Source organism: Rhyacophila brunnea, unplaced genomic scaffold (genome assembly GCF_057557595.1).
Source record: "Rhyacophila brunnea isolate RB1 unplaced genomic scaffold, BYU_Rbru_1.0 scaffold_4, whole genome shotgun sequence".
In the NCBI taxonomy this organism is placed as follows: domain Eukaryota; kingdom Metazoa; phylum Arthropoda; class Insecta; order Trichoptera; family Rhyacophilidae; genus Rhyacophila; species Rhyacophila brunnea.
The window spans coordinates 35,381,370-35,400,072 of NW_028233068.1; the positions used below are offsets into that span (position 1 = coordinate 35,381,370).

The 18,703-nt window shown below is 32.5% G+C and overlaps 1 protein-coding gene across 1 annotated transcript; it reads right to left on the bottom strand.

The window, feature by feature from the left end:
• Positions 1 to 290: 290 nt before the first annotated feature.
• Positions 291 to 18,404, bottom strand: Dop1R1 (Dopamine 1-like receptor 1). Its single transcript, XM_085953898.1, has 4 exons — positions 18,229 to 18,404; positions 5,254 to 5,493; positions 3,941 to 4,194; positions 291 to 601 (listed from the first exon to the last, which is right to left on the bottom strand). The coding sequence occupies exons 1-4, from the start codon at positions 18,387 to 18,389 to the stop codon at positions 291 to 293; spliced, it is 966 nt and encodes a 321-aa protein (XP_085810024.1). The 5' UTR covers positions 18,390 to 18,404.
• Between the last annotated feature and the right edge of the window lie 299 nt (positions 18,405 to 18,703).

Below are 18,703 nucleotides of genomic sequence, written 5' to 3' on the forward strand. Positions count from 1 at the left end.
ACTTTGGCATCGAAATTTGAACAAAAAAAAAAAAGTTGCAATAACCCAGATTATAACAACAACGTTTATTACAAATAGTTTTAAAATTGTATCATAATATATTTTTTAAATTAAATAATATTGATATTGTCTTGATAATAATTAATAATTTTAACGCATAATAGTCCAATGAAACTTTTAAATTAATTTGTTTAATGATCACACAATAATATTTACTACACAACATCAACTGAGTCAAGCAGGCCACTCTGACTTAAGTTTTGAATAGAAGTGGCATCCAATTCTTCGGGTCATATTTGACTATCTCTCAAATTCCGAACGGATTCTACAGATGACCTCGGCGTAGCGCCTACAAAGGAGCACTCTCGTAGAGATCCGCTACGCCTAACGACGAGCGTCCTAGTGCCGTAATCCGTTATAAAGTTGTCGTTACGGGCGCCGCCGGTGCCGTGCACCGTATGATATCCGCAGCAGGGCGGGTAATGCGAGGTGAGGATGCGCTTGAAAGCCTCCCTGAATTCTGTGTTGAATATTGAATAGATGATCGGGTTGAAAGCTGAGTTGGAGTAGCCGAGCCAGGAGAGAATCTTGAAGACCAGACCTGGAAAAATATATAATATTACCACATTAATTAAAATTAATATATGTACATATTATAAAAAATGTTTAATTTCAACGTTATAGTATTTATTATTTAGTAAAAATAACCGAATTTTACTGAAAGCGTAACATTTATTGAAAGAAGCAATTGTAACAATAATATTAATCACTGCTGATCTGATCACCATACATTCTTTCTGCATCCCTAACTGGCTTACGTAAAACAAATGATCCTAAATGACAGTACGGAAGCGACAATGATTATAGAAATCACGTTACTCGGCGATGTCTGATTTATGGTGGTCAATACAAGGCCTTGTCTATAGCTCAGCCAATTATCAAAGCGTTTTTGTGAATTAAAATATTTTTAAGAGAATATAATCTACGAATGTGAATTTATTATAATACCACAATATGGTTGAAGCTAAAATATAATATTATGTAGGTACCTATCTATTATGGATTTTTTTAAAAATATAATTGATCTAATATTATTTTTTTACAACTGAATAAGCATCAGTTGGGACTTAATCGCTTACTAAAAGTAATTATAATTTTGTAAAAACATTATTTTATAATATTATTATTTGTCTACCACGTGTTGCTTTGTTACAACTCTAACCACTACAGCTGCTTCCGCTAGTAAACGCTAATAAAGATCATATGGGCCTCCACAGGGTTAAGGTTTGTATTAACAAATTTTTGTTTTCACGAGAAATATATGTTAGCCACTTTCTCAACATATTAGATCCATACTCTGACTCAAAAACAAATTGAAAAACAATTAATATGTTTATTAACCAGACCCAGGATTCAAACCCTGTGACCCACGACATTATAGGCCGATGCTTACGCCGAAAATGAAACACATCTGTTTATAATAATTATAATATATTTATTATAATATTGACTAATAGCAAAATATAGTATTCCAATAATAAAATTGAAAAAAATATATTTTTTGTAAACATCTCTTTGCTGTGTATTGAGATAATGAACTTTGCTATAAGTATACTCAGTTAATTGATAACTATTGACTTTTTTAATATACTTATATATTATAATGCTTATTATAATATAAAAATTTCCGTCTATATTAGAATAATGTTGTACGTAGTAAAACAAAATAATTACTATATTCGTCATATTGTAATAATAACGATATAAAAAATAGCAACTTGCAAACCATTTCTTAAAAAATAACTTATTAGGTACATTATCCTCACGATGGCCAAGTGTCTGTAATATCGTAGGTTTCGGTTTCAAATCCCGGGTCTAGTAAACAAAATTAGCTATGTTTCAATGTATGTTTGGACCAAGAGTATGGACCTCATAGTTTGAGCAAGTAGCTAACATCTATTTCTCGTAAAAACAAAAATCTCTTAATACATCTTCCTCTATCTATATTGCAGAGGCACATATTATTACAAGTAAGTGTAATATGATATATGAGTAATTTGTATTTTTGCAAGCATTAAAATATTTTATAATATCTATAACAATGAAACAGAATAATAAATTACACAAATATGAAAAAGTTTTAAATTTAAAACAATAATAATGATACCGAAATAAATAAAATCGTCATAAAATTATGTATTATGTTATATTGTTTCTCGTGTAACAATATAGAAAACATATAATTTTGTAAAATAATATAAGCTACTCGTAAGCTTGACATATTATGCTTTAAAATAATAATATAAATTATTATTTTGTGTAACACCACATCAAAATAAGGTATATTGTTCATGTTATTTAGGGCTGTTAACAACTAAATCAAAATTTAAGAACTACATTGAGTATTTACTTGGACTTGCTCTAATTAATAGTATTAAGTACATAGTTGATGTATGTAGATTCGTTAAAAATCCGGTGATTTTCATTCACCTTTATAATGTTTTATGGCAGTATTTGATACACTTGTAATAGTCTCATAAATATTGAAAATAGCTTGTAGATATAATTCGTTATGTGTGATAATATTCGTTATGTTATAAAAATGTAAGCAGCGATAACTGTTTTAATGGTACTTAGTTAACGGGGTTTCTACACGATTAACTTCCATTAAATAATAATCAGGCCATAATACGTGCATTAAATTATTGTAATTTATTATGGCAGTATAATAATATTATTATGTGAAGTGTTGGTATTACGTAATAAATCAGTTTATAGTGTGGGCTGAAAAAAAAGCTTAAATTAGGTACATAATAATATAATATAAACATTATTTACAAACTAAATTATAAAAAAAATAACGAATCAACATGATGAGTAACATGCATTTTTATGTTTATTCCAGACCATGACACATAATATTATTATATGCGTAAACCACTTCACACAAAATTTATGTTTGTACACTTCCACACGTCTACAAATATTTCTGTTAAATTAAATATAGTTTGGACAGTTTAAGTTGCACTAGTGAAAGTCACTTTAGTGAAAACAATTTTCCACTAGAACACGTCTCGCTACGTTTGATGAAATATGTTTAAATGTTCCCCCAATAACGGTCGCACTTAATTGTTTATCAGTATTTTTGATTGTCAGTAAGTTTTCTATATGCTCCGAAATATAATAAAAAACGCAAACATTTATATATCAAAACATTACGTTCGTGAATGGTTTGTAAATAATTTTCATTTGTTCACGCATAGATGTACATTGGCCTGGAATAGTTATTAGAGATCAATTCATTATTTAATGATAAGAACCTTATGATCCCGAAAAAAGTCATTAAGCTAAAAATTTATTTCGTGTCAATTCGATTGATATGGATGTTTATCAACTTTTAGATGTTCAATATTATGATCGTACAGAAATAATATTTGATATTATATATAAAAAGTACAAATAAAAATCGATGTTTTTTTTAAATAAATATAAAAAAAACATTATACTATTCATCAAAAAGAATATCTGTAAGTACATTACAGAAAACCTAATAAATTAAATTTTAATAATAAACATGACCACAAAATAATACATAACAATATGGGACCATTTACTTAAAGAATTCACATTTTGTGACATTTTTTTAAATTGTATTTAGATACTTTTAGGTAGGTATTTAGCAATTAAAACAGTTTAAAATATAAAGTTTCAATAAAAATCTCAGATTGCAAGGTTCGTATTTTTCCGCTAGGTGCCTCTGGTGAGTGAAGTATTCGCCTTAATGAAATTTTATTTTGCTATTCGCTTTTCTTATTGTTTATTAATACTTAAAAAAAGATATTCTATTTGCAGTTCTGAACATGCTTGATGGTTTTTTTCGAATATCTCAGGATATGACATGCAACTGAAAGCATCATACATAATATGGTTGAATTATCACCTGGTATACACGTCTTGCAGAAAGCTGCGACGATGTTGACGCAAAAAAACGGCACCCAGCATACCAGGAAGACGCCCATAATAATTCCGACTGTAATCGCGGCTTTGTGATCTGACACGTGGTACGGCGACGAGTGCACGTGCGTTTGTACGCGCTCGCGTGTCCGTATGCTGCGTGCTCGGCTATCCGCGACCTGCACCGTGCGGGTCACTGCGCGAATCGACTTCACATGTTTCTGTGCGTAGCAGTAGAGCCTGAAAATTAACATAATGCCATTGTAAATAATCAAATCATTGAATTATATTATTTTTTGTATATAAGTAGGTAGCTAATAATTGATGTTATGTGCAGTCGCGGTTATAAACATATACCTACGTGGCAACTACCAACACGTATATTTATTTTATTATATTGGTAGCCCCCTCAGCCGGCGGTGTAATAAGGGGTGTATAGCCGTGTCCAGAAATTTTTACGTATGCAGTTTACCATATCACACTTCACCGTGAAATGTTGTATCGGAAATATATGGTCGTAGGTATACTCAAGATCGTCCAACATCTTTGGTTTGCCAGCAGCAAACAAATTTTGAAAATAGCCGATATACTGGATTATTTGTTAGGTTATGTTAGGTTAAGTAAAGTTAGGTTAGGTTTTCATTCTTGAATTTATAAATTTTGCTAAAATCGGATATTAAAATACAGATGAGAAAGCTCACGGCGAACTGTGCTACGGCGAAATGTAATACTTGCATACAATTTACATGTAACCGTGTATGTATAGAATGGACAGAATCAGTGCTTCATTGAATGTTTTTGTTTTCTCTTTAGTTATTGAGAACCAGCGACAATTTTGTATTCAGAACCAATGATTACAAAACATTTTTATCAATGTCGGCCAAACGCAGCATTGTAAAATTAAAATTAAATAACATTTGAACACCCAACTAGATAACGAATGAAACAAGAGCAATTATTGTCAAGTTGAGGTATATTATCAATGGAATACTCAAACGTCGAAGCAATAAAACATCTTGTAAATTTAAAAGCTTGAAAAAATAATTTTAGACCTAAGTATACAAAAGGAGAATACAGACACATCAAGATAGCAGAAATTCTATATTAAATAGTTGAAGATATAATTTTCATATTAATATTTTCTACAGATTAATATTTTCTTTAATAAGATGGTAAGTAACCATACATTTTGTTTAAAATTAAATTCGTATTACATTAAATCTAACCGATCATTGTTGAAGTAACGTGCTCTATTGCAGATTCAATTATTATTTCAGATATTTTTGAGTAAAAGTTTACCTGCAATAAATTCCAATCATTACGATGCATGGTACATAAAATGAAATGCAACTGGAAACAATTGCATAAGTTGGCGTCAAGTCCAGAGCACAAGTTGGCCTCGGTTCAGGCGGAGCTCTCGCTGCTTCCGCTGGTCTGTGGAGGCCAAGTGATATTGGTACAAAGCTGATGAGAGCAGCCAGTAACCAAATCGTGGCTATCGTCCCAACCGCGACTCGCCTTGTTACCCACCTTCCGTATCTGAAAATTATGTTAAAATAAATATTTTAATGAATAACAATAATTATATTCACTAGCTGAGCCAGCTGGCTCTCGCCAGTCTGTCTCGCTAGGTCTTGCAGACAGCTTTTCGTCATAGTGACTTGGTGTTGAATTTTAATATAATAATTGTAAAGTGTGTATAGACGGCGCCATAGTTTTCTCTTCGGGATGGATTTTCATTCACGTCAGACAGTTGAAAATTTAGCTGATTTGTCAGTTTTACGATCTGCATGTCGTCACTGCCAATACAAATTTGGAGTCATGTGCGTGTTCTATTCTGGAGTCTGGCCTTTTCAATATCGTCTGACACAATTTCAGGCTGCTAGGTTTAGCAGAACAGCTGACAATCGCCGATTGCTACCACTGTTATTTTAATTTTAATACAATATATGTGTAGGTATGTGCATTTAAATATGATAAATAATTATACATCTCAATTGTGATTATCATAAATAGCGATCCAATATAACGCGAATATTAATCTCTTACGGGTCCCATGTACATAATAGAAAAAGGTTAGCAGCATAAAAAATAAATTTTAACATTATTTTGTTTCATTGTATATAAAAAATAAATGCTTGGAGTCATAGAATAATATTTTAAAAATCATATTTTGATTTAAAAATTAACCTTAAACAATATAGTTTCCCGGTGCGGGATATTCATATCGACACAAATGTTGATAAATAATGAAGCAATACATATTATATCTGATAAGAATAGGAATTTATAAGACCTAAAGATGTGGAATCAGCTTAAAGAGGCCTTCATCCAGCAGTGGATTGATACAGGTTGATGACGGTAATGACGATATAAATGAGTAGGTATATAAAATCACAAATTTAAAAAAATATTGCAGTTTATATGACCAAGAAGAGTAGAATTAGGTTGGGATAACCTTCATCCAGCAGTGGACTAATCTCGGTTGATGATGATAATGACGATATTATGAATGGGTAAATATAATATCAGCAATTTTGATAAATATAGCAATTCATATGACCGACAGAAATTCAAACAACTTAAGAGAGGCCTTCATCCACCGGTGGATTGATTCAGGCTCATAATGATAATGGTAATATAAATAGATATAATATAATATCACCGATTTTGATAAATACAGCAATTCAAATGACAGAAAGGAGTAGAATCAGGCATGGGAGGCCTTTATCCAGCAGTAGATGGGTTCAGGTCAATGATGATAAAGTAGATAGAAATAGGTATAATATAGTAGTAGAATCAGGTTGCGGAACCCTCCATCCAGCAGTGGATTGATTCTAGTTGATTATGATGACGATATGAATATGTAGATAAATGTAATATCACCGATTTTGATAAATACAGAAATTCATATCACAGAAAGGAGTAGAATCAGGCTAAGGAGGTCTTTTTTAAGCAGTGGATTGGTTCAGGTCGATGATGATGATGATGACGATATGAATATGTAAATAAATATAATATCACCGATTTTGATAAATACAGAAATTCATATGACAGAAAGGAGTAGAATCAAGCTAGGGAGGTCTTTATTAAGCAGTGGATTGGTTCAGGTCGATGATGATGATGATGACGATATGAATATGTAGATAAATATAATATCACCGATTTTGAGAAATACAGCAATTCATGTGACAAAAAGGAGTAGAATCAGGCTAGCGAGGTCTTTCTTAAGCAGTGGATTAGTTCAGGTCGATGATGATGATGATGATGACGATATGAATATGTAGATAAATATAATATCTCCGATTTTGATAAATACAGCAATTCATATGACAGAAAGGAGTAGAATCAAGCTAGGGAGGTCTTTATTAAGCAGTGTATTGGTTCAGGTCGGCGTGATGATGATGACGATATGAATATGTAGATAAATATAATATAATCGATTTTGATAAATACAGAAATTCATATGACAAAAAGGAGTAGAATCAGTCTATGGAGGTCTTTATTAAGCAGAGGATTGATCCTGGTTGATGATGATGATGATAACAATATGAATTTGTAGATAAATATAGTATCACTGATTTTGATAAATACAGCAATTCATATGACAGAAAGGAGTGGATTCGGGCTAAGGAGGCCATTATCCAGCAGTGGATTGGTTCAAGTCGATGATGATAAGATGGATAGAAATATGTATAATACTCGTATCACAAATTCGTTAAACCAATAGTAGTAGAATCAGGTTGCGGAACTCTTCATCCAGCAGTGGATTGATCCTGGTTGATGATGATGATGATTATGATGACGATATAAATATGTAGATAAATAGCATAAGAAATTCAATACTGTCAAGAATACAATCAACGTAGAGAGGCCTTCATCCAGCAGTGGATTTATTGAGGCTCGTGATAATAATGGCATTATATATAGATAGGTAAATAATAATATAATATCACTGATTTTGATGAATATAACAATTCATGTGTAAGTAAGGAGTAGAATAAGGCTGAGGAGGCCTTCATCCAGCAATAAATAGGTCAAGATTGATGATGATAGGGACGATAAAAATAAGTAGATATTATACAATATTACACATTTTGATGACTATAACAATTCGTATTAATTTCTTTTATTGTTTGCAATGGCAACTTTGTTAGTTTAATATGACTATCTGATCTATGGAAATTAGTAGCCTAGGTAATTATTCAATAAAATTCAAAATAAAATTTATAAATTCAATAAAAAAATCAAATTTGGAACATCACGTTATCTATGAAATGGCCGTCAGTGGCGTACCCCGATGTCAAAAGATATTATACGTAGTAAATTGTACCAAGATTATGGTTTTTTCACAGGAAAAAAGTGCGCCAATGCCTGCCTACATTACGATATTTGAATAAAAATAATCGAATCCGTTTGTCAAATAAAGGATTAGAAGGTCTTAAGCGACGAAGACGTCATTCTGTGAGGCTTAAACAGTAAATATGGCGATTGTATACGGTGTGTAAGAAAATATCGGATATAAACGTCACGTACATGTAAAATCATGGAAAATTTCTGAAATGTGTTCAATTCAATCGGTAGATGAATCGGTAGCGCACATTTCGAAGTGAAGATGTAAAAATAACAATAAAATGTCGCTTAAATGAGCTGTTAGTGCATTTTCCAAAATCTTTTAGGATAATAATATATAAGAGACTAGCTGAGCCAGCTGGCTCTCGCCAGTCTGTCTCGCTAGGTCTTGCAGACGGCTTGGCGTTGTTGGATTTTAATATAATTGTGAAGTTTGCATAGATGGCGCCATAGTTTTCTCTTCGGGATGGGTTTTTTATTCACGTCAGACAGTTTGACATTTCGCTGATAGTAGTAGAATGAGGTTGCGGAATCCTTCATCTAGCAGTGGATTGATCCTAGTTGATGATGATGATGATAAAGATATGAGTATGTAGACAAATATAATATCACCAATTTTGATAAATACTGAAATTCAAATAACAGATAAGAGTAGAATATGGGTAGGGAGGCCTTTATCCAGCAGTGGATTGGATCAGGTCGATGGTGACGATAATGATATTAATATGTACATAAATATAATATCACCGATTTTGATAAATACAGCAATTCAAATGACAGAAAGGAATAGAATCAGGCTAGGGAACTCTTCATCCAGCAGTGAATTGATCCTAGTTGATGATGATGATGATAACGATATGAATATGTAGATAAATATAATTTCACCGATTTTGATAAATACAGCAATTCAAAAGACAGAAAGGAGTAGAATCAGGCTAGGGAGGCCTTTATCCAGCAGTGGATTGGTTCAGGTTGATGACGATAATGACAATATGAATATGTAGATAAATATAATATCACCGATTTTGATAAATACAGCAATTAAAATGCAGAAAGGAATAGAATCGGGCTAGGGAGGCCTTAATCCAGCAGTGGATTGGTTCAGGTTGATGTCGATTAGGATGATATAAATAGGTATAGTATCACAAATTCGTTTAACTGCTAGTAGTAAAATCAGGTTGTGGAACCCTTCATCCAGCAATGGATTGATCCTAGTTGATGATGATGATGATAACGATACGAATATGTAGATAAATATAATATCTCCGATTTTGATAAATACAGCAATTCAAATGACAGAAAGGAATAGAATCAGGCTAGGGAACTCTTCATCCAGCAGTGAATTGATCCTAGTTGATGATGATGATGATAACGATATGAATATGTAGATAAATATAATTTCACCGATTTTGATAAATACAGCAATTCAAAAGACAGAAAGGAGTAGAATCAGGCTAGGGAGGCCTTTATCCAGCAGTGGATTGGTTCAGGTTGATGACGATAATGACAATATGAATATGTAGATAAATATAATATCACCGATTTTGATAAATACAGCAATTAAAATGCAGAAAGGAATAGAATCGGGCTAGGGAGGCCTTAATCCAGCAGTGGATTGGTTCAGGTTGATGTCGATTAGGATGATATAAATAGGTATAGTATCACAAATTCGTTTAACTGCTAGTAGTAAAATCAGGTTGTGGAACCCTTCATCCAGCAATGGATTGATCCTAGTTGATGATGATGATGATAACGATACGAATATGTAGATAAATATAATATCTCCGATTTTGATAAATACAGCAATTCAAATGACAGAAAGGAATAGAATCAGGCTAGGGAACTCTTCATCCAGCAGTGAATTGATCCTAGTTGATGATGATGATGATAACGATATGAATATGTAGATAAATATAATTTCACCGATTTTGATAAATACAGCAATTAAAAAGACAGAAAGGAGTAGAATCAGGCTTGGGAGGCCTTTATCCAGCAGTGGATTGGTTCAGGTTGATGACGATAATGACAATATGAATATGTAGATAAATATAATATCACCGATTTTGATAAATACAGCAATTAAAATGCAGAAAGGAATAGAATCAGGCTAGGGAGGCCTTAATCCAGCAGTGGATTGGTTAAGGTTGATGTCGATTAGGATGATATAAATAGGTATAGTATCACAAATTCGTTTAACTGCTAGTAGTAGAATCAGGTTGTGGAACCCTTCATCCAGCAATGGATTGATCCTAGTTGATGATGATGATGATAACGATACGAATATGTAGATAAATATAATATCTCCGATTTTGATAAATACAGCAATTCAAATGACAGAAAGGAATAGAATCAGGCTAGGGAACTCTTCATCCAGCAGTGAATTGATCCTAGTTGATGATGATGATGATAACGATATGAATATGTAGATAAATATAATTTCACCGATTTTGATAAATACAGCAATTCAAAAGACAGAAAGGAGTAGAATCAGGCTAGGGAGGCCTTTATCCAGCAGTGGATTGGTTCAGGTTGATGACGATAATGACAATATGAATATGTAGATAAATATAATATCACCGATTTTGATAAATACAGCAATTAAAATGCAGAAAGGAATAGAATCAGGCTAGGGAGGCCTTAATCCAGCAGTGGATTGGTTCAGGTTGATGTCGATTAGGATGATATAAATAGGTATAGTATCACAAATTCGTTTAACTGCTAGTAGTAGAATCAGGTTGTGGAACCCTTCATCCAGCAATGGATTGATCCTAGTTGATGATGATGATGATAACGATACGAATATGTAGATAAATATAATATCTCCGATTTTGATAAATACAGCAATTCAAATGACAGAAAGGAGTAGAATCAGGGTAGGGAGGCCTTTATCCAGCAGTGAATTGTTTTAGGTCGATGATTATGATGACGATATGAATATGAGGATAAATATAATATCACCGATTTCGATAAATACAGGAATTCAAATGACAGAAAGGAATAGAATCAGGCTAGGGAGGCCTTTATCCAGCAGTGGATTGATCCTGGTTGATAATGATTTAAATAATATGTATGACACCAGTATAACACCAATTGGTTTAAAAAATTATCATTTAACAGCCATAAAAAAAAATTTACGTTATCAAATTTTGAAATAATATTCTATGGTTGATCCAGTGTTGCCATGTCTACTGAAATTTTATGTAGATCAACTGATATTTTTTGCCAATATACTGAATTTTTGATTTTTTTTCGAATTTCGAGAAATTTACTGAAATTTGTGTTTCTCCATAATTGTAAATTAACTGATGATTCTTTTAATAATAAACTTGAAATGATTTACGCATGACCTTTTTTGATGTAATACACTTTTAAATTGACAAAAGTGATTTTTTTGTGACTGTGTTAGGTATTTCAAAATTGTGCTCACTTCAAATTATAGTTACTCGAATGCATTTGATAAGTAAATATGTGGTGAGTCAATTGAAATACCGTAATTTAGTATACATGGCGTGATAAATACGCGCAGTGTCAAAAGACTTTCTTTCCGTCAGAGGTGTAGAAACTTTACTTAAACAAAGAACTTAATTCATAAAAAATTAAATAAATCAGTTCTAATATGTTTATCTGTTAATCTTATTATGATTAGTTTGTGAAAATCGATTGTATATATCGGTTAAAACGCATTTTAAATTTAAAGCGGCCATCTTTGGTTAGTCGGTTTGAGTGTTGCAAACATTGTGAAAAAATAAATTCCCGACATAATCAGTTGTCAATAAAGTGGCGTGTCGCTGGAAAATGTATCGGGAAATGAATAAAAATCACCGATTTCGGGTCGAATTTCGTCAAACGGCTGTCAACTATGGTTTACCGATATTTCACGATCCGAGAGCCGATTTTTCATTTAAACCTATTGGACATGACGAATAAGGCACACAATCGCTCGCAAAAACGGGCAAAGCTGTAGGATAATAATATATAGGAGACTAGCTGAGCCAGCTGGCTCTCGCCAGTCTGTCTCGCTAGGTTTTGCAGACAGCTTTTCATCATAGTGACTTGGTGTTGGATTTTAATATAATAATTGTAAAGTGTGTATAGACGGCGCCATAGTTTTCCCTTCGGGATGGATTTTCATTCACGTCAGACAATTGAAAATTTATCTGATTTGTCAGTTTTACAATATGCATGTCGTCACTGCAAATGCAAATTTGGAGTCATGTGCGTAGTCTATTCTGGAGTCTGGCCTTCTCAATATCATCTGACACCATGCAACACCTAGCAAAACAGCTGGCAATCGCCGATTGCTACCACTGTCATATTAATTTTAATACAATATATGTGTAGGTATGTGCATTTAAATATGATAAATAGTTATACATCTCAATCGTGATTATCATAAATAGCGATCCAATATAACGCGAATATTAATCTCTTTCGGGTCCCATTTACATAATAGAAAAAGGTTAGCAGCATAAAAAATAAATTTAAACAATATTTTGTTTCATTGTCTATAAAAAATAAATGCTTGGAGCCACAGAATAATATTTTAAAATCATATTTTGTTTTAAAAATTAACCTTAAACAATATAGTTTCCCGGTGCGGGACATTCATAATATCGAGACAAATGTTGATAAATAATGAAGTAATACAAATGTTGATAATACAAATGTTGATAAATAATGAAGTAATACATATTATATCTGATAAGAATAGGAATTTATAAGACCTAAAGATGTGGAATCAGCTTAAAAAGGCCTCCATCCAGCAGTGGATTGATACAGGTTGATGACGATAATGACGATATAAATGGGTAGGTATATAAAAACACAAATTAAAAAAAATATTGCAGTTTATATGACCAAGAAGAGTAGAATTAGGTTGGGATAACCTTCATCCAGCAGTGGATTAATCTTGGTTGATGATGATAATGACGATATTATGAATGGGAAAATATAATATCAGCAATTTTGATAAATATAGTAATTCATATGACCGACAGAAATTCAAACAACTTAGAGAGGCCTTCATCCACCGGTGGATTGATTCAGGTTCATAATGATAATGGAAATATAAATAGATATAATATATTATTATCACCGATTTTGATAAATACAGCAATTCAAATGACAGAAAGGAGTAAAATCAGGCATGGGAGGCCTTTATCCAGCAATAGATGGGTTCAGGTCAATGATTATAAGGACGATAGAAATAGGTATAATATAGTAGTAGAATCAGGTTGCGGAACTCTTCATCCAGCAGTGAATTGATCCTGGTTGATGATGATGACGATAAGAATATGTAGATAAATGTAATATCACCGATTTTGATAAATACAGAAATTCATATCACAGAAAGGAGTAGAATCAGGCTAAGTAGGTCTTTAAGTAGTGGATTGGTTTAGGTCGATGATGATGATGATGATGATATGAATATGTAAATAAATATAATATCACCGATTTTGATAAATACAGAAATTCATATGACAGAAAAGAGTAGAATCAGGCTAGCGAGGTCTTTATTAAGCAGTGGATTGTTTCAGGTTGATGATGATGATGATGATGATGATAATGATGATAATGACGATATGAATATGTAAATAAATATAATATCACCGATTTTGATAAATACAGCAATTCATATGACAGAAAGGAGTAGAATCAAGCTAGGGAGGTCTTTATTAAGCAGTGGATTGGTTTAGGTCGATGATGATGATGATGACGATATGAATATGTAGATAAATATAATATCACCGATTTTGATAAATACAGCAATTCTTATGACAGAAAGGAGTAGAATCTGGCTAGGGGGGTCTTTATTAAGCAGTGGATTGGTTCAGGTCAATGATGATGATAATGATAATGACGATATGAATATGAAGATACATATAATATCACCGATTTTGATAAATACAGCAATGCATATGACAGAAAGGAGTAGAATCAGGCTAAGGAGGTCTTTAAGTAGTGGATTGGTTTAGGTCAATGATGATGATGATGACGATATGAATATGTAAATAAATATAATATCACCGATTTTGATAAATACAGAAATTCATATGACAGAAAGGAGTAGAATCTGGCTAGGGAGGTCTTTATTAAGCAGTGGATTGGTTCAGGTCGATGATGATGATGATGATGACGATATGAATATGTAGATAAATATAATATCACCGATTTTGATAAATACAGAAATTCATATGACAGAAAGGAGGAGAATTAGGCTAAAGGGGTCTTTATTAAGCAGTGGATTGGTTCAGGTATATGATAATGATGATGATGATGATGACAATATGAATGTGTAGATACATATAATATCACAGATTTTGATAAATACAGCAATGCATATGACAGAAAGGAGTAGAATCAGGCTAAGGAGGTCGTTAAGTAGTGGATTGGTTCAGGTCAATGATGATGATGATGACGATATGAATATGTAAATAAATATAATATCACCGATTTTGATAAATACAGAAATTTATATGACAGAAAGGAGTAGAATCTGGCTAGGGAGGTCTTTATTAAGCAGTGGATTGGTTCAGGTCGATGATGATGATGATGATGACGATATGAATATGTAGATAAATATAATATCACCGATTTTGATAAATACAGAAATTCATATGACAGAAAGGAGGAGAATTAGGCTAAGGGGGTCTTTATTAAGCAGTGGATTGGTTCAGGTATATGATAATGATGATGATGACGATACGAATGTGTAGATACATATAATATCAGAGATTTTGATAAATACATACATTCATATGACAAAAGGAGTAGAATCAGGCTAGGGAGGTCTTTATTAAGCAGTGGATGGATCCTGGTTGATGATGATGATGACGATATGAATATGTTTTTAAATATAATATCACCGATTTTGATAAATACAGCTATTCATATGACAGAAAGGAGTAGAACCGGGCTAGGGAGGCCATTATATAGCAGGGATGGATCCTGGTTGATGATGATGATGACGATATGAATATGTTTTTAAATATAATATCACCGATTTTGATAAATACAGCAATTCATATGATAGAAAGGAGTAGAACCGGGCTAGGGAGGCCATTATCCAGCAGTAGATTGGTTCAGGTCGATGATATAAGAATGATAGAAATAGGTATAATATCACAAATTCGTTAAACCGATAGTATTAGAATCAGGTTGCGGAACCCTTCATCCAGTAGTGGATTGATCCTAGTTGATGATGATGGTGATGATTATGATGACGATATGAATATGTAGATAAATAACATTAGAAATTCAATACTGTCAAGAATACAATCAACGTAGAGATGCCTTCATCCAGCAGTGGATTTATTGAGGCTCGTGATAATAATGGCATTATATATAGATAGGTAGATAAAATTATTATATCACTGATTTTGATAAATATAACGTTTCATGTGTAAGTAAGGAGTAGAATAAGGCTGAGGAGGCCTTCATCCAGCAGTGTATAGGTCAAGATTGATGATGATAGGGACGAAAAAAATAGGTAGATATTATACAATATCACACATTTTGATAACTATAACAATTCGTATTAATTTCTTTCATTGTTTTCAATGGCAACTTTTTTAGTATGGAAATTAGTAGCCTAGGTAATTATTCAATAAAAAAAATAGTGTGTGATCAGCCACAAAGTATTTTAAAAAAATCAAATTTGGAATATCACGTTATCTATGAAATGGCCGTCAGTGGCGTACCCCGCTGTCAAAAGATATTATACGTAGTAAATTGTACCAAAATTATGGTTTTTTCACCGGAAAAAAGTGCGCCAATGCCTACATTACGATATTTGAATAAAAATAATCGAATCCGTTTGTCAAATAAAGTATTAGAAGGTCTTAAGCGACGAAGACGTCATTCTGACAGGCGTGGACAGTAAATATGGCGATCGTATACGGTGTGTAAGAAAATATCGGATATAAACGTCAAGTACCTGTAAAATCATTGAAAATTTGTGAAATGTTGTCAATTCAAACGGTAGATGAATCGGTAGCGCACATTTTGAAGTGAATATGTAAAAATAACAAATAATGTCGCTTAAATGAGCCGTTCGTGCGTTTTCCAAAATCTCTTAGGATAATAATAATGAAAGATGATTATTCTGTTTTATTAATTGATTATATATTTTTATGATTAATAATGGATTAATTTGAATGGGTTAACATTCTTTTTAAGTAAAATCTTATTTAGGTAGGTACTCGAAACTTTAACGTGAACGTGCTAAATTATTCGTCCCAAATCCAATATTTCAAAATGCAATCATTGGTAAACCCACAAAATCTTCCTTATTACCACGTTTTTCTTAGCTCGTATTCTTGTTTGGCCGGTGGTTGTTTATCCAGTAAAAGTCTTGCAATCGATTTTTAACTAGCTTCCCGACTATCTGGACATTTGAAACTTTTAGAATATATCAGAACACGCGATGCCAATGTATTATTTTAATACTTTTAGCCATATTTAAGCAGAATTGAATTCATTTTCAGTTAATTTTGTTTTGTATGATTCCGAAAAAAATCGTTAAAAGTAATGTTTACTACTCACTATTATTGGTTGCTAAGGGCCCATAGTAACTAAATTATAATATATACGTGCGTTACTATGGAAATCAATATGAAATGTCAAAATGACATTTCAGTATTCTATATTTATGCACAGAATTACACAGATTATACACAGAATTGTTAAGTTTATATGATTCAACAAAAAATTTAAAAACGTGGTTTATAAAAAGTTCTTTTTATCTTGTAATTATTTATATCATTAAACCACGTAGAATAAATTTTAAGACATCTAGTAGCATGACTTGTACACGAATTGTAGGTAATAGCTACCCATCGTTCATCGATTTTGTTAAAGGTTGTTTACGCCAATTATTGCAATGATACAATTAATGTATCGTCATCCGCATTAAAATATCCGAAACCATCCCCATCTATGATGTTATCTATATCCCTCTTGGGTACGTTGTAAGCCAGTACCAATTTCACCGCAATACTAATAACATCAAACAATTATACTAATAAACACAGACCTACAGGGTGACCGCGCGCCTGTAAAAACTGTGCGCTCTGAGGTGTCATGAGTAAAATTTTGACACAGCCGGACAGTATGTGCATGAGTGACTGTATAGTTGATATACATAAGATGACAGGACATAAGTGCGAGACTTCTTTTCTGCTCATAGTCAACTCCCTTCAATTCACATTATCTATCCATAGAACCCAAATTACAGTCCACATAAATTACCACTAAAGGTTTTGATTGCTACAATTTCAGATACAAATTTTCAAGGTTATATAAAAGTACGTAGATTTTCTTCGATCATTTTATTCATATTATTATAAACAATATAATTGAAATAATTTATGAATTTTATATCACTGTGAATTAATGGTCCTGTTGGTAGACCTTATATATATATATTATATATATATTAATATACATTAAGTGTTACATATTCGCAATTTTATTAATTTATTCCATGAATAAATCAATAAATAATTAATTCCTGCACGAGGTAAGTAAGAACCTTGATATACTGTAGGTTAATATAAAGGTTAATACTGAAATTCTCATGGGCAAACCTCATTGAAATAAAATATTTTCCAATTAATTAATACTTATTGAGTACCTGTTCGTATTAATAAATTTTTGCTCTCAGTGAGCACGAAAAATTTAGCCTATATTGCTATGCAAGAAAATATTTGGCAGGTAATAACATTGAAGTAGGTACGATATTTTCTCTCCCAGTCGGATGTTGTAATTTTGTAAATTACAAGAGTTACCTTCCAGATATGTACCTATGTTTCGTGTTCCCATCTGGAATATTATTGTTACACTCTATCAAGACACGAAGTGAAATTATAGAGTTTAATACTTATATATACTTATTATAAATATGTAATAAAATCAATCTACCTTAGAGGGTCTTTTATGTGTATGTATCTATCCAAAGATATGGCGCACAAATTTAAGATGGACGCCGTTGAGCACATGACATCACACGCAACCCAAGTGTCACAGAACTCATCACCGAACACCCAGTAGCCGAGAAGATCGTTGACTCCTGCAAAAGTCATCACCGCAGCTGCCACCAGCATGTCGGCGATGGCCAGTGATGCCAAAAACAAGTTTCCGATCCTCCTCAGGCCGCGGTCCGTGTATATCGCGATGCATACCAGAACGTTGCCCGCAACCGACATGAAGATGAGGACCGATAGGAAGATACCTGAAAAAAAAGTTATAATTAATAATTGATATATTCTTCTGTGAGTCGTTATTATGATCAAATTGAATCGGTTTAATACTGGATGAATAAGGGTGGAGATTCATTCAATATTCTAAATCAAGCATGTCCAACTTGAAGTAGGTTGTGATTTACAGTGAATCGTCG

Coding starts and splice junctions, on each gene's coding strand:
- Dop1R1 (XM_085953898.1), bottom strand. CDS start 18,389: ATGACTTTTGCAGGAGTCAACGATCTTCTCGGCTACTGGGTGTTCGGT. Junction 5,494..18,228: donor CACATAAAAGACCCTCTAAG/GTAGATTGATTT, acceptor CATAATTTTCAG/ATACGGAAGGTGGGTAACAA. Junction 4,195..5,253: donor ATGATTGGAATTTATTGCAG/GTAAACTTTTAC, acceptor GTTAATTTTCAG/GCTCTACTGCTACGCACAGA.